Genomic DNA, 17,437 nt, shown 5'->3' with positions numbered 1-17,437 from the left:
TACTGGGGTGGGGGATTGGGGGGTGGTGGACTTTGGTAAAAGGACACAAAATTTCAGTTAGACAGGAGTAATAAATTCAAGAGATCTATTGTACATCACGTTGACTATAGGTAATAAGAATATACTGTATACTCGAACATTGCTGAGAGTAGATTTTAAGTGTTCTCATCACAAAAAAATAAGTGAAACATATGTTAAAGAGCTTGATTTAGCCATGCTATAACATATATATACCAAAACATCATGTTTTGCACCATAAATACATACAATTTTTACTTGCCACTTAAAAACAAGAGCAAGAAAAATAAAGACAGCATGGTCTAATTAAAAACAACAAAACAAAACGACTCCAGACTATAATATAGTACATCTAAGTTCTGGCTGAGTCGAGTGGAGTTTCGTTCGTGGTCTTGGTGATTAAGATCTTTGTCTATTCATGGGCAAAATAAAGGGTTTGGTCCAGATGCTCCTTCTAGTACTAAAATTCCATGTTTTTGATAATTGAAAACATGTTAGAAAAAATGTCCTATCTACATTTTATATTTCCTAGAATATCCATGTGCGTTTTTCACATTTCTTCAAACATAGCTGCAAAGAAGATATTATCAAATTTTGGAATAAAGGAGCTTTCAAATGTATAATTTATAATTTTATTTTGAAAACCTACGATGCAATCAAATAATATTTAAATAAGCCATCTTAGATTTTTTGATAATAATAAAGGTTCTTTCAAAAAGGCAAAACCTCTAGCTAAAGATACACACTCAAACAATTATTTGTTGTTGTTCTTAGTTTGAAAACTTAGCCTATTTGATATTTAGTACTTACATGCACTTTAGGTGTTGGGGGAAGACCGTTACTAATAGGCTTCTGGAAAAGAACACATGCATGATTACACTTTTTTACATTGTTTTTGCTGCTGTTTGGCATAATAATACTGTATTTCAAACACATTTATCTGAATAAAATACATGAATACATTCTTTTTTGTAAAACAAAACATTTCAGCTAAGGCTGAAGTTCCCTATAACCTTCCACAGCTCACTTATTTCTAGTACCTGCCCTCCAAAAAACCAGTTTGGTATGTATCCTTCCAAACTTTTCTCTAGGCGATTATATGTACTCATGTGTTTGTACAGCTTTCCAGACTTTTTTGTAGGTATTTACATACATGTCCCCACAGAAAATACTGTTTTGTGTGAGTTTTAAAACATAAGTAGTTATTCACTGTTTATCTGTTTGTTCCTTGCCTTAAAATTGGGCCTTGGACAGCATCCCATATCAGTCATATAGATCTAGTTCATTTGTTCTAACTGCAGCACGGTATGACTGTGACATACTTTATTTAGCTATTCCTTAATTGTTATTAAATATTTAGGTTATTTTCAACTTTTTACTGTCACAATGCTGAAATGAATATCCCTGTACTTTCTTATGCAATGTGTGAATGATGTTGTTATTGTGAAAAGTGAAACTACTGTTACACGTGGTCTGTACCTTTTACATTTTAGTGGACACTGACTGTAACAGGGCCTTTCAGAGTGTCCATATCACATCACGCCCACCAACAATATCTGAGAGTTCCTGGTTCCTTATAGTCTTACAGCAATATTATCAAGCTGATTAGTAAGAAATGTGTTCTCATGTGTTTTTCATTAATTTGCATGCCTCTAATTTCTAGGAAGGTTGAAAATCTTTTGTAAAACCCAGTATTTATTTTCTGTTTCCTCTTCTGTGAATAGTCTGTTCCTATTTTTTTTTTACTGAGTTTTTTTTTTCATATCTATTTGTTGGAGTTTTATATATTCTAGATTTGAATACTTTATCTGTTATATATATATTACAAACATTTTCTCCTAGTCCGTAGATTACCTTAACCATGTTTACAATGTGCTTTGTCAATAGAAGTTTTAAATTTTGATAAATTTGAACATATTAATCATTGCTCTGAGTATACAGACATTATGAGACCAAAAGTAGCACATTCATTCACACACATTATCCTCAAGAATGCCAGATATTTTTCCAAGGGGCCACACTCCTGAGTATATGAACTGTCCCCAGAGAAGGAATCTCCTTGGGTTAGAGTATACTTTAAACATGAATTTTATGAAAGTCTAGATTTCTTTCAAGGTTTTCTTAATAAGAGCATTTAAAAAAATTACATTATAATTTTTTCCTCAATCTGATATAAATCAGAATCATTTAAACAACGCAATCAAAACTAACAAAAAAGCTGTTAGTTGATTTCATATATATAAAAAAATATAAAATGAATAGATTTCTTTCAAGGTTAATCTTAATAAGAGCATTTAAAAAAATTACATTATAATTTTTTCCTCAATCTGATATAAATCAGAATCATTTAAACAATGCAATCAAAACTAACAAAAAAGCTGTTAGTTGATTTCATATATATAAAAAAATATAAAATGACATTTCTGAAATTAAGATATGATGTTTTACTTTGTAGATACTCTTTTGAGAATGTACAGCATCATATGATTGCCACCAATTTCTGATAACTTTTTATTCCATTTTGCAAATAATTTATGTACTTTTAAAAATACTGATGTCTTTAAATTATCTGGTACCATCTATCTTAGCAAAACAACTTTTTTTTTTTTTTTTTTTTTTTTTTTTTAACTTTTTTTTTTTTTTTTTTTTGTATTTTTCGTTATCAGTAGGGGATTGCAACCCTTGGTGTGGTGTCGCCCGCACCGCGCTCAGCCAGTGAGCGCACTGGCCATTCCTATATAGGATCTGAACCCGCGGCCGGAGCAGGGAGCGTCGCTGCGCTCCCAGCACCACACTCTCCCGAGTGCGCCATGGGGCCAGCCCGCAAAACATCATTTTTAATTAGGGATTTCTGAATGTTATAATCTCAAATTTAATTTAAGCATTAACAGAACTGGCTGTAAAAATTTCAAGAAGCTGCACAAACTGTAATCATGATCAATATATCATGGATACTGTTCATCCTATGACATAGCCATAAATGTATTTCTTTCTTTCTTTATTTTTTTCCTTTTTGTCTTTTTTCGTGACAAGCAACGGATCGCAACCCTCAGTGTCGCGCCCGTACCGGACTGGGACTGGCCACGGGATCGCAACCCTCGGTGTTGCTCCCGCCCCCCCTCGCTCAGCCAGTGAGCGGCCGGTCTGTATGTGGGATCCGAACCCTCGGTGGGAGCGCCACCGCGCTTCCCAAGCGGCGCACTATAGCAGTGCGCCACCGGGCCAGCCCATAAATGTATTTCTTTCAAAATTACTGACACTGTTATTAGTTCCTTATCCTAATGAATGAAGTAAGGCAACAGAAAAAGTGAATTAAAAATGCATATATAAAAAACACTTACATCTCTCAAAGGCTATTATGTACTGTGTTGCAGGCATTAAGCTGCAGTTTTGTATACTAGGTTAGCAGGACTACTAAAATTCAAACTGATGAAAGCAAAAAGGCACTGCTCATCCCCAAAGGACATTTTACACTTTTGTTAAAAGTGTCCTAAATTTCATAAATTACAATGGATAATCCCAGTCAAATGCCTTAACTAAATTAAAAAAAAATCATGTCATATTCTATAGTGAAATCTTTTTTAAAAAGTTAAATATAGTACAAAAGCCTCTAGTGATGTTTACTACACAAAACCATGGAATATATGTGCATAAAAAAACATATTAAATATATTACAAATTTCTATAAAAATTAGAAAATATTAGTATATACAAAAACTTCAAAAAAAATACTCTCATATCACTGATATTTGTTGAAGTACTGGGGATTTTAAGGATTTTTTTTGCTGTTGTTTTAAGTTGTATGACGATAGACAAATGTCTTCCAGTGATCGAGTCAATTCTCTACAAATGTTTAAAATTTTTCATCTCTTATGATCCCTGATAAATAATACTTAAGTTTTAATAGTTCTGTCATAGCGTTTTATCTAATATTTGTGGCATGTGTAACTACTAAGGCTAATTTCACCTTTTGGGAGTGATATATCTGCTACAAAATAATCTTAATTTCCCGTTATCTATCTTCTTTGCATAAGAGCAATAATATCACTAATTATATAATCTTTAGTCAGAAATCTGTCCTGGGGTAGAAGCTATTGCTTTCCTTATCTACGTCCTTCTTTCCATAACTTCTTGAGACTGTAAGAGAAACTTCTAAGAATCAATTCTCACCAATGAAAATAATAGTTATTTTGTGAATAATCATAAGAATCCTGTGTTTGCCTGTATGAAGATCACATTTTATGATACACTAAATAACAAACTGGTCTAAAAAAGTTAAACAGATAGCTATCACTTAAATTTATCATAGCAAAGTTACTATTTCTCAAGATTTAAATAATCTATTCATCATTATAATTAATATACTAAGATGTCAACATAGTAATTGTAAAATAACAACTGCTAGTTTCACTAATTATAAGTGTGAAACCACTAACTTTAGTGAAAAATGAAACAAATACAAGTAGAGCTTATAAATATCAATACCTACTGGTACATCTTTCTTTTCTTTCCTTGAAAGGTTTGTGCCTCTGTATTCATTCTGTTGTTGATGTAATGAGCCATCTCGTTCACCATTTAACTGGAAAGAACTCACTCCATTTCCTTCAATAAGATATGTTTAAATATATTGAAAAACAACAAATTTTCATGAAAATTTTCATTCAGAAAGTATCAAGTAGAAAAGAAAAATTATATCTACTAGATAGTTTAATTTTTCATTTGGGATCGTCCAATGAGAATATTTAGTACTGAAGTAAGAAGTCGTATGTATATATGCTTTACTTCTGGCATATTAGGCAAATTTAAATTCAGGTTGTATCTAAGTACACGTATTTGTTTACATTAAAGAGACTAAAAAGAAATAAGGAATTCATAACTACTTTAAGGAAAGGGGTAATTTATATTATGTTATCCAAGAAAGTTTAGTTGCTCTTTTCTTAATTGCTTCTTTTGGAAAAGACAGGAAATCTTACAGTGTTAAGACAGCAGCTTCTACCATTAATTTGGAGGCAAATACTTAGCAAACAATGACAATCATTTTTCTAAAAACAATTAAGTGAAATAAAATAAAGGAGTTAGACAAAGTACCCCCAAGTATCCTCTTCTTTTCTAAAAAAGAAGTAGCTTAGAACCAAAATACATTTTCCTTGTTTGTTCATAATTTAATTTCTATTGTTTCTACACTGAAGCTAAATGATTAATGGGCATAAACTTGTCTCCAAAAGAGGGAAGGCTAAATATAAAATGCAAAAAAAGGGGCAAAATATCCCAGACAGGGTAATAGGGAATTCTGTCGTAAAAACACTTTGAATTATGAGGCAAAAAACAGAAAACATCTCCATAGCCACTGCTTTCCTTCCCTTCTACCTCAAAGGAATTTCAAATAATCTCTAAAAAGAAAGATTTCCTTCTTTTTTTTTTCACATAATATGAAAGAAAACCTGGTAACATGTATAACGTCACTCTCCACCATTACCTAAAGCAATAGGCTTTTGTGGGGGTAACCTGGGAGGTGGTGGCCTAGGTGGAACTTGGGATGGTTTTGCTGGGCTCCCTGATGTGGGACATCTCTTGATTGTTCCTTGATTATCATCCTCAGTAGAATGAATTTCCTGTGGTATAAAGATGGACTTAGGCTGAAATAATACAGAAAGGGAGATCAATTACTAAACATAAAATTATTTTCCTGAAGAAAACATTATTACATACCAGAGGCTTTCAAACTATGTTTATCAGATGAGTTTCAAGGTTATTCAACTATCCAATTCAGATCATCTTAATATATTATTAAAAATATAGCCTAAAAATGCACACTAACATGTTTTCTCAGGTTTTGCTGCTGTGCAATTTTTTTTTAAAAAGGCCTCTATGTCTTCCTATTAATTCCTTACAAGCCTCCCACTTAGACTTGCCAGATAAAAATATTCTAGTTTTTCCGATCTCTTCCAATCTAAATGAATCTTTTCTTTTAAATATTCAAGCTAATCAAAGTTCAGCTCCTTATCAAGGCTAATCTAAGCTGTCTCTTAGATGATTCCATGTCTTTATGATAATGCTTATTAATCTTTCAAACCAGGCACAGGAGAAGATACCATTAAAACTTTATCATATTGGAGAATACCAACAGCAATATGGGATGCCTGAGAAATTTTTTCTGCAGAAAGTAGAAAAACCTCCCGTCAGCTGAAAGTTGGGAGAATTTATAAATTCTTACAAATATGTTCCTTATAAGGAAGATTGCTCTGCACCTATTTCTTTGAAATTCAGATCTCTTTACTTTTGCTAACATAAAACTAAACAAGCAAGTACAGCATTATTTACTTGTGTAAAGCAGAATTTTCTCACAGAAATACAAAATAAAAACAAAATACAGTAATAAACTGAGCCAAGAATGATAAAACTTCGACTCTCATTTATAATTCCCTGATTTCAAACTTTAAAACAGTTCATTTTATAATTAAAATCTTCTATGCATATGAACTTATTAAAATAAATGCATTTTACCACTGTCTATAGTAACTCATTTTACCCTTAAAAAAACCATCAGTTGGAATTATTTTGTTTTATGATAATTTTGTTTGGCAAAGAATTTTGTTAACAATTTTTTGAAAATTACTCTACTTTGTATTTTTAACTTAAAATTATCATTTAAATATTAAATATCTATGATAATCAATCATTATCCTTTACCCATTCTCAGAAGTCAGTTAATAGTAGACTGTAGATTTAGAGAAAAATATAAAATATGTGAGTTTTCTAATCCAAGTGAAATAATACTTATCCATTAATATAATCATTTTCAGTGTATACATTTCTAGAACTTGTTACTTATAATGAATACTACAAGACAACTTGGGCATTTTAAAAAAGACAAAAATAATCAAAATCATGTACTAATATCATGGATAGAACTTCATTTTTCTTTGTGGATTACAAAAGAAAATAAGCTAGAGTAACTATCAATACAGTATTAGAGTGGCCAGAACTATAACACATAGATAATTCAAATTAAAAATAAATTTGTCTACCTTTGGTGGTAAAGGAGGTGGAACTTTTGCTTTCATGGTTGAACTAAAAACACAAATGTTTAGAATCAGAACTCTTCATTTTACAAATAAATCATTACTAAAATATAATTATTTTTTCAAAAATATGGCAGAAAAACTTGCAAAAACAAGTACCATTTTCTAAGATCATGAGTTTTTTCCAAAATATTTTGTGAAGTATTCAAGTTATATTGAATGAGGTATTTTTCAGAAGTAATTAGGTAGATATACTTTCTTGGTTTCAAATACTGTATAGTAATTAAAACTGGAAAAGAAAACTACAATTCTAGTTTATTTCAACTGAAAGATAGTTAATATAAGAATGTATACAACAGCTGGTTAGAAAAGAAGATACAGTATAAAATAAATCACATTGTAAGCTTCATTTTGCTACTGTTAGATATGAAGTATCTTTATGAAGCTCATCAAAAGCTATCTATGTGCTTTATGAAATTATAGGCAGAATTTAATTGAAGATAAGATTCATTACAACTCATTACCAGTTTTAGAAACAGAAGGAATTAAAAGATGATCAAGCACAAACTTCTCAGATGAGGATATTGAGGCCCAGGGAGGTTAGGTGACCTGACCCAAGATCACAGAGTAGTGAGGTAGAAAGGAAAAGCTACGTCCCCAACTACGAGTGCATCTTTCTTAAAAAAAAAAAAAAAAAAAAAAAAAAAAAAAAAAAAAATGAAACATCAATGCATACATAAATACTTAATAGTGAGGAAAAAATACTATCTTTAGAAAATGCAAGAAGGTCTACTGTAAGACAGAATTTTATTTCTATATCTTTATAGGATAGATTCAGAATTAAAACTAAATAAAACAATCTTAGGCTACATGCCAGAGAAGAGGGCAAACTGACCTTACTCATCTGTGACAAAGAGTATAAAGTCTTTTTTTTTTTTTTTAGAGTATAAAGTCTTTTAAGCGTAATTAAAAGTTAAAATTACCGCTGATGTAATTCTTCTTCAACGGACTTCAAAAGACTCCTTAAGAGGAAAAAAAAAAAAAGTGAACAAATAAGCAAAGGAATACAAAGTCTATATATATATATTTTCCCCCAAGTATACATTTTTATCATTTTAACCATACCCACATATTTTTTGAACGATGACTTTTTTTTTTTACCATTTACTTAAAATTTGCTGCAATGATCACCTGTGTACCATAAAACATTAAGTTATATTTAATGAGATTCCTCTATTTTCTGTAGCTAATCTTTTTAATGTATTTTAAATGAACAAAATAAATCCTGATGTTTACTGAAAATTACCAATTCAAACAGAAGACAACCCACCATGAAATGTCACAACAGTACTGACAAAACAATAATTGCAGGGTCATAGTCAGGGGTTTCCAGGATTTGAATTTTACCTGGAATATTATACCTGACACCTGAAATTATATTTTCTTTTTCTTAAAATAAGGAAGGTGACACACTTTAAAAAAACATCATGCTCTCAGGCAATCCTACAAAATGAAACTCAACATGTTGGATCTCTCTGCAGAAGCATGCATGCATGTGATGTGAATACATGAATGTAGTAGCACTTTGCTTTCACGGAAGACACTCACTTACCTGAAGTATTTGTTCTCCAGTGGTGCACTGGCAAACACATTTACACTTTTGGGAGACTAAGCCTGTATCAGACCAGGTGCGAGGATTTTACCATTAGGAGCAGTATATAAAACTTTAATTTTCAGGAATGTAAGAGAGAACTTAGGGCATTCCTGAAGTTCCCTTACTTCTTTTCACTGCAAGTTCACGTAGCATAACTCCTAAATTATACTCTTCAAGCATAAAAACCTAAATAGCCTTCTCAAAGCTAATGGGATAGAGAGAAATATAGTTATTGATAAATTACTGGGATAAAAGTGATTCAGCAGAAAATTTATTCTACCTAAAAGTTATACAGTAGCACCTTCTAATCATTTCCCCCTCGTAATACATATTGAAATAAACTGCCCTTAGAATTATCAAAACATAAAACTACAAAAATGAAAGGTATGGCTATCTACTGTAAGCAATGAATAGAATAGCTTTTTGCCATCAAAATCTTAATTAGGCCCACTTAATAACAATGTAAGTTTTAAAAAATGACCAAGTTATAAATCTGGAGTTGTAAATCATATGGGAAAACCATACACTAATTTCAAGTCTTATTTTGCAGACAGAAAATTTGAGTTAGAATAGTAAAATATTATCTTATTTACAAAGCTTTCCAAAGGCTGAGCTTTTGCCTAGAGGGATTAGAGCAACATGATGACAGGTTTAAAGCAGACTGCCTGAATCTGAATCCTGCTTCCTCTATCGCAGTATATGGCCTTGGGTATAAGTTACTCTGATTTCCCTATGCTTCACTTTCCATATATGTCAAATGGGAATTCCAATAGTACTTATATCAAAGTGTTTGAAGATATAATGAATTAATACAGGTAAAGTGTTCAGAAGAGTAATTTAGAACATAGTAAGTGCCTGATTAGTGTTTTCTTTATTATAATTGACTAAGCAAAACTAGAACTTCTCAAATTGTGGTTCAGGGATCCTGGGGGGTTCTCCTGTAGGTGTCTGCAAGGTCAAAACAATTTACATAATACATAATCCCCTTTTCACTCTTATTTTCTCATGAGTATACACTGGAGTTTTCCAGAGACTACAAGCTGTGTGTTATCATAACAGAAAAATGCAGTAGCAAACATGAGAATTTAGCTGTCTTCTATTAAGACAATGTTACAAAAAAAAAAAGAATAAATAAAACAATGCCACCTTTCTTACTAATATTATTTTATTTCAGAAAAAAAGAGCTACGTTCATTAAAAATTTATTGGTGGGCCTCAATAAAAAGTTTGCAGTATTGCATTGACTTATTGGCTGCCTCTAAGTCTCATAAGAGAAGTCAGTGGTGTCATAAGGAAGGCACTGCGAAGAGGTGGCATTTGAACTGATACTTAAGGAGGAGGAATTTTTAAAAAACACACAAAAATGCATATTATTTATGATAATATATAATGAGTATATTATTACTTTAAAACAAATGAGGAGGAATTTTTAAAAAACACAAAAATGCATATTATTTATGATAATATATAATGAGTATATTATTACTTTAAAACAAATTAATAAATATTTAAAAATTTCTGTTTAATTTCCAGTAATATAAATATTGATAGTTTATAACCTCTATAAACATAAGCTCTTTGGAGTCCTCAATAATTTTTAAGATTGTAAAGGGATCCTGAGAACAAAATTTGAGAAGTGCTGCTTTAAACTATTTTATCAAATTAAACATAATGTCTCTGAACTGCACAGTGGGCTTTTATATCATTTTAGAAGATGTAAAATAATACATTTTATTAAGCACATGACAGTTCTTATTGAGGCATTTCTTTCTCAGTAGAGAATAAAAGAATTTGAAAATAATTAGAAAGAGAATTTAAAATGTAGTTTTACTTTCAGTTACCATATTAAATTAGATTTATATGGCATCTGACTTAAAAAGAATCTTCCTGGGAGTTCTCTAGCAATAAGAGAAAGGGTGAATAAGTGAACACAGAAAACCAAATAGCCTATGACCCAAAGGATGCATATACATTTTTTTATTCACTTATTTATAAATCTTCTACTATGTATTATGATATTTTGTTAAAGTTACAGAATTCATAAAGTCTTAATGAAAAGTAGAATGCATGATTTACTTTTTAGGCTTTATAAAAGAGAAAATGAAACGGTCAAATTTGCTAAAAGGTCTGTCTACAGTAAATACTGAATTTGAGAGCACTGGAGAAAATGTGATACTAATTTATTCACCAAGATTGAGTGCTACACAATAAATAATGTCACTGCTCACTAGTCCACTTGAATTTTTCTATGATGGAATTTTTTTTTTTTTCCTTTTTGTCTTTTTTCGTGACCGGCAACGGATCGCAACCCTCAGTGTAGCAGTGCGCCACCGGGCCGGCCCCCTATGATGGAATTTTTTTTTTTTTCCTTTTTGTCTTTTTTCGTGACCGGCAACGGATCGCAACCCTCAGTGTAGCAGTGCGCCACCGGGCCGGCCCCCTATGATGGAATTTTTAAAAAGTAAAGAACAAAACAAAAATAGTGCCCTTAGATACCGAATTACTCAATCAATCTAAAATGACTAGGAAATTTTGCTGAAAAGGTTAAAAATGAAACGATGTACAAAGAGACTTAACTGATGAAATGAATAAACTGTTAATGGAGAAGTCTAAAACCACCACCAAAATACTTAGCATATTTGAATTAGCTAAGGAATCTGTGCTGCATGTTACTAAAATCTTTCAAAATTGCCTAACTGACCTAAAACAGTTTGTAAGTACTGCCCTGATTATGTTTTAAAATGAAAAACTCTATTTCTCTAAAACTGAAAACCAGTTTTATTCACTCGTATTATTTACTTGCTCATAAAATCAACAATTATTTACTGAGTAACTACTCTAAATAAGGGCAACTAGTACGTACTTACTAAGTCCTAAATGTGCTAACTGCTTTACAATGATTATTTCACCTCATTCTTAGTACTCTATGGGGCAGGTACTATCATAATTCCCATTTTATAAGAGAAAATGTAGGTGAGTTTCTTAAATTCACATAGTTTATACAAAAGGAAAGTAGTGACTTCAAATCTGGCATTAACTACTACTATGCTCAATTGTGCCAGAAATTACATAATTCAATTTACTTTTTTGCACTGTTATTTAAGTTATTAGAAGAAAATTTATCATTAGAATTTCTGCTCTACGTTAAAAAAAAATCGGAAAGTTTTCTTTTAAAAATAATATTTTGTTGGTTTTAAAGCAAATGGTCAGAAAAGTTGACCCCAGTGCTATCAAAATTCAAAAGAAAGGGCAATAATCCAGTATAAGTCAAAACACACGAAAAAGAAAAATCCTGTGTAACAATTCTAATTAGTTCCTGCATGGTCTGCAATAGGTAGAAACCCATAAACGGAAATCTGTCTGCCTGATCACCTATGGAGAAAGCAGGAAATCCTGTGAGTTTTAAAACACTGCACAAGAATAAAGCAGACATATCAATACGGCAAGAGAAGTGCTACATCCATGCTCATGTCACATGTATGTATATACCTATACATGAAACACAGCCAAACGTCAAACTTTTGGCCAACCTACCTTGCCAATGATTCGTTATATAGAATACAGTTCCTTAAGCAGGGATCCAATTAATCAAAAAATGAAGGTTGGGCAAATTATTAACATTTTACCTAGCCAAAGTAACTATATACTATGAAAATGTCTAACAATCAGAAATCAGGCAACGGGAATTAAGAATCTGGAAAAACATTTAGTGATGGGTCATTTTTTTTGTTTTTGCAAGTACAACTTTCAAAACGTATTTTAAATGAACCAAAAAAAAAAAAGTAAATGAAATATTTTTTCAATTATTCAGTCTCTTAAAATAGGTTCTTAAAACTAGCAACTTCATATTTAGAAAAAAATAATACAAAAAACACTTCAGAATTTTATATCTTCTAACCCACTATGAGACAAGTTTTCCCTTGTTGTCCCACAACAAACTACGACAATTTATAAGTAGCAAGTAGTTACTCTTTGGGTAAAATCTCACTTTCCACGAGGGAAGTTTTCCACTTATTTTCCACTTTAAGAAACATAAGGCTAATAATAATAATAATAACTAAGGCTTAATAATATTATCAAGGCTAATAATAATAATAATATAAAGAAAAACCCTCATAGTTTTTAACTGAAGTTCAGCTTAAATCAAAACTAATGTGTTTCTCTAGGCTGTCATTCAAAGCCTTTTCTCTGTGCTGGGAAAAGAGTATATTTAAGTAAAAAGCTAAACAGTAAGTTTATTAAAAAAAAACAGACATGATTTTGCATTATTATCCTTAAAACTAAGCTTTTTTTTTAGTCTATTTCTCAACTGCTTAACTTAACTGGGAATACATATGTCTCAACTCTCCAATAGAATTAAAATTATATTTTGAAATTTTAAGTTATTCTTATTAAAATAATATCTACATCGCTCAAAGATTTTGGCAATTTAAATAACATTCCCCTATAAATTAGATTTTATAATAATAATTTGTCCTTGAAGTCAGGAAATGAAAGTCTAAGGGGAATAGCAGAGCCCTGTCTCTCATACCTTGTTAACTCTGGTGTTAATGGACAACTTAATGGACAACTTACACTGTTAAAGTTTGTAAGCTGCCTTTTTACCACTGTGCTCCTACCACCTAGACAGTGCCTGGTATGAAGTAGGCATTGAATAACTATTGAATGCATTTTGGGGATAAATTAATAACTTTTAAGACTTCAGACACATTTTAACTACTATCTACTTTTTAAGACTCTAATAGCTAAAAGTTTTTAAGATGAAGATTTCTAAATAGTGTGAATTACTCCAGTTGTTTTCAGCGGCCAACTCATGAGGGCGATATATGAAAGCAAGTTTTGTAAGGAATAAACAGGTCAACTTTAGAAATAAATCAACTGCTGAAACATATATTTGTCTTCAGTTGGAACGTACTTAGTTTTCTATAACAAGATCAGCAAAGTAGCTTGATATAAAAATTCAAGTTGATTCTCCCCATTATGAACATTACTAACAAAGTGAGCAATAAAATAATGGAAAAAAATTAAAAGTATATTTTAAAATATATCTACCAGTACAATGAACTACTTTAAATATTAAAGTATAATATTAAAGGCAACTTAATTACTTTTGAATTTAAATTAATTTTTAGAAGAACTTTACTTACTTGTTTGCACCTAAAAAGTAACTACCTTGGTGTCCTTGTCCATATTCTAGTTGTAGATCCTAATAGTACAAAATAAAATATTTAGCAAAATAGTAGTATATCACATATCATGATACACTAACACGTATTATTTTTAAAAGAAACCCCCCTCAGACCCCAAATAAATCTGTATTGCTATGTGTTCTTAAAAAGAAGGCATGGTAGGAGTTCTAACAATAAAAGATTTCATTAATTTGATATGTACATGCTTTTGGAAGACTTTAGAGAGCTATTTCAAACAACTGTAGAGATTATAAAAAGAAATATGTATATTCCAATGTTTTACATCTCCAGTTTTTGTGAAAATTTGAAGCCTTACTTTTACAGTATTTTGTTATTCATCTGTTATTCAGTTCTTGTATTTACTTGAACAAATAAATGTGCATATCCTTGTTTAAAAATAAAATAAAATAAATAAAAGACTTCAGAAGTCTATAGACCTGATTTAAGTATTTTATTATTTAAATTAAGTATTTTTCTGGGAATTCTTCCAGACAATATATGTAAGTTTCATTTATGGCTATTACTACTGTAACTAACATTTGTAAAAACCAGTTTTTAGAAAGAAAAAAGATGGTATCTATTCTCAAGCTATAATGATGCAAAAATAATAAGAAAAGAGAATAAGCAACAATAAAATCTTGGTTTCATTTGTATATAGGATCTGATATAATTATGTATATAGACTTACATATTTCTATTGCTGCTTCATGCAGGTAATAATTTTTTAAAGATATAAAATTGGTACTATTTTTAAAGTAAATTATATGTGTGAACTTGTACACGATTGTAAATTGCATTGAAGGACTTTTAAGAATTTTTTAAAGAGTAAAATAGCAAAACTTCAAATGAATATTAAGGCAGTTCCTCAATTATTTAAACATTTCCACTGAATGCTGTGAATTGCAGAGTGTTAAGAATTAAAATTTAAAGGGATGAACAATATATGTGGTCAACTCAAACTCTTTCTTGAGAAAAATAAATGTACTTTCCAACAACCCGGGAAAGTGTAAAGCTGCCTTTTCTCCCCCTTTAAAAAAGCACTTTTAAACACTTTTTTAACTATAAAGGGGAATATGAGCATTTTAAGGGAATTTTATTTTTAGTCGCATATAGTGTACTTAAAGTGCTTTTCATTTTTACAAGATATTGTCAGATACACGATTAGGGATTAATGCAAAAGTCACCTTGGAGCTGCCTTCCAAGACTGTCCAGGAAGATATCTGCAGGCTTCTCCATGTCTCCAAGACATTTAACACATAGATCTCCTCTAGCACTTACAGTGCATTTTAATCTATCTACAAGTCTGTAGAAATATATCCAGGTTGTTATCTCCTCAAAGAGAAATGCTCAAATCTATCTTCCTTCCCTACAGCCTAGGTACCTAGCACACACTGACTGTACCCTAAATAAATGCTAATTCAAATGCCAATTGTTTATTTTCCTATAAAAAGATAACTAACACCTCAGCCTTGTAAAGACGCACAAAGGTAATCCTAGATCAGAAAAATACTGAGCCTAGGAATATAAGGATTCTAAACAATACATTATATTTAAGAGAAAAGCACTTTAAAATTTAAGTACTCTAAGACCTGTCAAAAAAATATCTGATGAAAAATCCAAATCGTGGTTTAGGCAAGCCTCAAATTTTTTCTTCTTCAACATTTGTGCTTTTTCATGCATAATAGTAAATGCTCTTACCAGTGACAGAAAAGATAACACATCATAAACAAAAAAGATTAGTCCAATGTCACATTGTTATCACATGAAATTCTGATGAAAAAGGACACCCGTTCTCTTTAATTTATAATGATATGTCTTAACAGGATAAGATCACTGTCACCACAAGACTGCCACACAATAATTATACTGCACAATTCAAGTGGTCACGACTTTACATAGGAATCTTTAAACTTTGGTATTCAGTAAAGAGAAATAGTAAAGAGAAATACTAATCTCTATAGATAAGCTTCTAAGTTCCAGTTTGTTTCCTTCAGCTTTAAATAACTGGGCCCCCTACCAGAAAAGCAACATCTGTAGCCAATATAATCTTTTAAGACTTTAACCAAACAATAGCTTCCAAAAGCACACATTTGTGCAGAGTGGCCATGACTTCTGTTATATAAACACAGATGTGTTATAAGAATATCCAGCTCAGCTCATCTAATACATGAAGTTTAGAAGGCTGATAATAATGATTTAAAAAAAGAAAATTAATTAAGATGAGCAGTATACTTAGGAAGGTAAGAGAAGTGTATAAAATATTTAAAGCAATATTTTAATAGAAAATTGAGCATAGGCTCATATATAGAATAACATTCAGGCTGGGGAGAAGTTCTATATAGATCCAAGTTCTGATGATTAAATGTGTCATATCCCAAGTCCTACCAGGAAAGCTAAAATTGAAAGAGGCTCATTCTTCAATAATTTCTTCTTTCTAAATCAAGTTATGTTATTGAAACCATGGAACAAAAACAACGTGCTAGGCATATCATCAAGTATTATGCTAAATCCTTTTAATAAGTGTCTAATCTCATTTAATACAACCATTATTTACCAAGCACCTATTACATGACAGGAATTCCGACAGTAAGTCAGATAAGAAAAATGAGAATAAATAAACAAAACAGAAAAGAATAAAAGTAAAACCATAGCAAAGTCAGTATTTATTTATGTATCTTCAGAGGATCTAAAACTCTTTAAAAGAAGGATTTGGAAGCTATTCCATATTAGAAAAACGCTACCAATATTAAGCTTGGAAAAGTACTCAAAATAACCCAAGAGGGTATCATATGACCATCCTTAATAAGCTAAATAAGAATATGTGTGAGCAAGCCAGCATTAAAAAAAAAAAAAAAATTAGTAGTGTTAATCAGCCCTCAAGTTATTAATGAATGACAATGTTTAACTACACAGCAAAGTCAAATAACTAACAACACGGATTAAAAACATGCAATAACCTAGTACAGATTCAACCTGAAGGCTCAAACAAAAGTTCAAAATGGTTATCCTAACCCAATTAAATATCTTTTTGAGTCAGAAAGTCCTAATTTCAGTGGTCACTTTTAAGTGAATGTGGGAGTATTTCCAAACCTAAAATGGAGCTTCTAAAAAAACATGGTGTGGGAAAGAACTGAAAAAGAACAAATGATGTAACGCAGAACACTGGAAAAGGAAAATGTATAATCAAAAAAATCTTATTGTAGTTTTTTTTTTTTCAGTCCCTTTGGGAGATTACAAAGTCTATACCTGATGAAAAAATGGCAGAAAGGCAACAGAATTGATACAGTTGGTTACAAAAACACAAAAGAAAAAAATACTTTAGCAATATATCTTAACCAAGAAAAAAAAGAATGGGAGAAATTTTTTCTCATTAAAAAATGAGAAAATCGGGCCGGCCTGGTGGCGCACTGCTGCAGTGAGCCGCTTGGGAGCGTGGCAGCGCTCCCGCTGAGGGTTCGGATCCCACATACAGACCGGCCGCTCACTGGCTGAGCGAGGTGCGGGGGCAACACTGAGGGTTGCGATCCCGTTGCCGGTCCCGGTCCGGTGTGGGCG

General features: G+C 31.3%; 1 protein-coding gene across 1 annotated transcript in view; it reads right to left on the bottom strand.

Moving 5' to 3' along the window:
* Positions 1 to 530: 530 nt before the first annotated feature.
* LOC103606904 (mitogen-activated protein kinase kinase kinase kinase 3-like) overlaps positions 531 to 17,437 on the bottom strand; it is a 113,314-nt gene continuing 96,407 nt past the window's right edge. The window contains exons 17-22 of the mRNA XM_008591462.1: positions 13,841 to 13,899; positions 8,024 to 8,062; positions 7,047 to 7,089; positions 5,495 to 5,654; positions 4,508 to 4,620; positions 531 to 870 (exon numbers count right to left, since the gene is read on the bottom strand). Of these exons, the coding sequence (XP_008589684.1) occupies positions 802 to 870; positions 4,508 to 4,620; positions 5,495 to 5,654; positions 7,047 to 7,089; positions 8,024 to 8,062; positions 13,841 to 13,899 (483 nt within the window). The 3' untranslated portion in view covers positions 531 to 801. The remainder of the gene's footprint in view (positions 871 to 4,507; positions 4,621 to 5,494; positions 5,655 to 7,046; positions 7,090 to 8,023; positions 8,063 to 13,840; positions 13,900 to 17,437) is intronic.

This window comes from Galeopterus variegatus, unplaced genomic scaffold (assembly GCF_000696425.1).
Source record: "Galeopterus variegatus unplaced genomic scaffold, G_variegatus-3.0.2 Scaffold6939, whole genome shotgun sequence".
Lineage (NCBI taxonomy): Eukaryota > Metazoa > Chordata > Mammalia > Dermoptera > Cynocephalidae > Galeopterus > Galeopterus variegatus.
The sequence above is the reverse complement of the archived record's forward strand: the minus strand, read 5'-3'. Positions and strand labels throughout refer to the sequence as shown.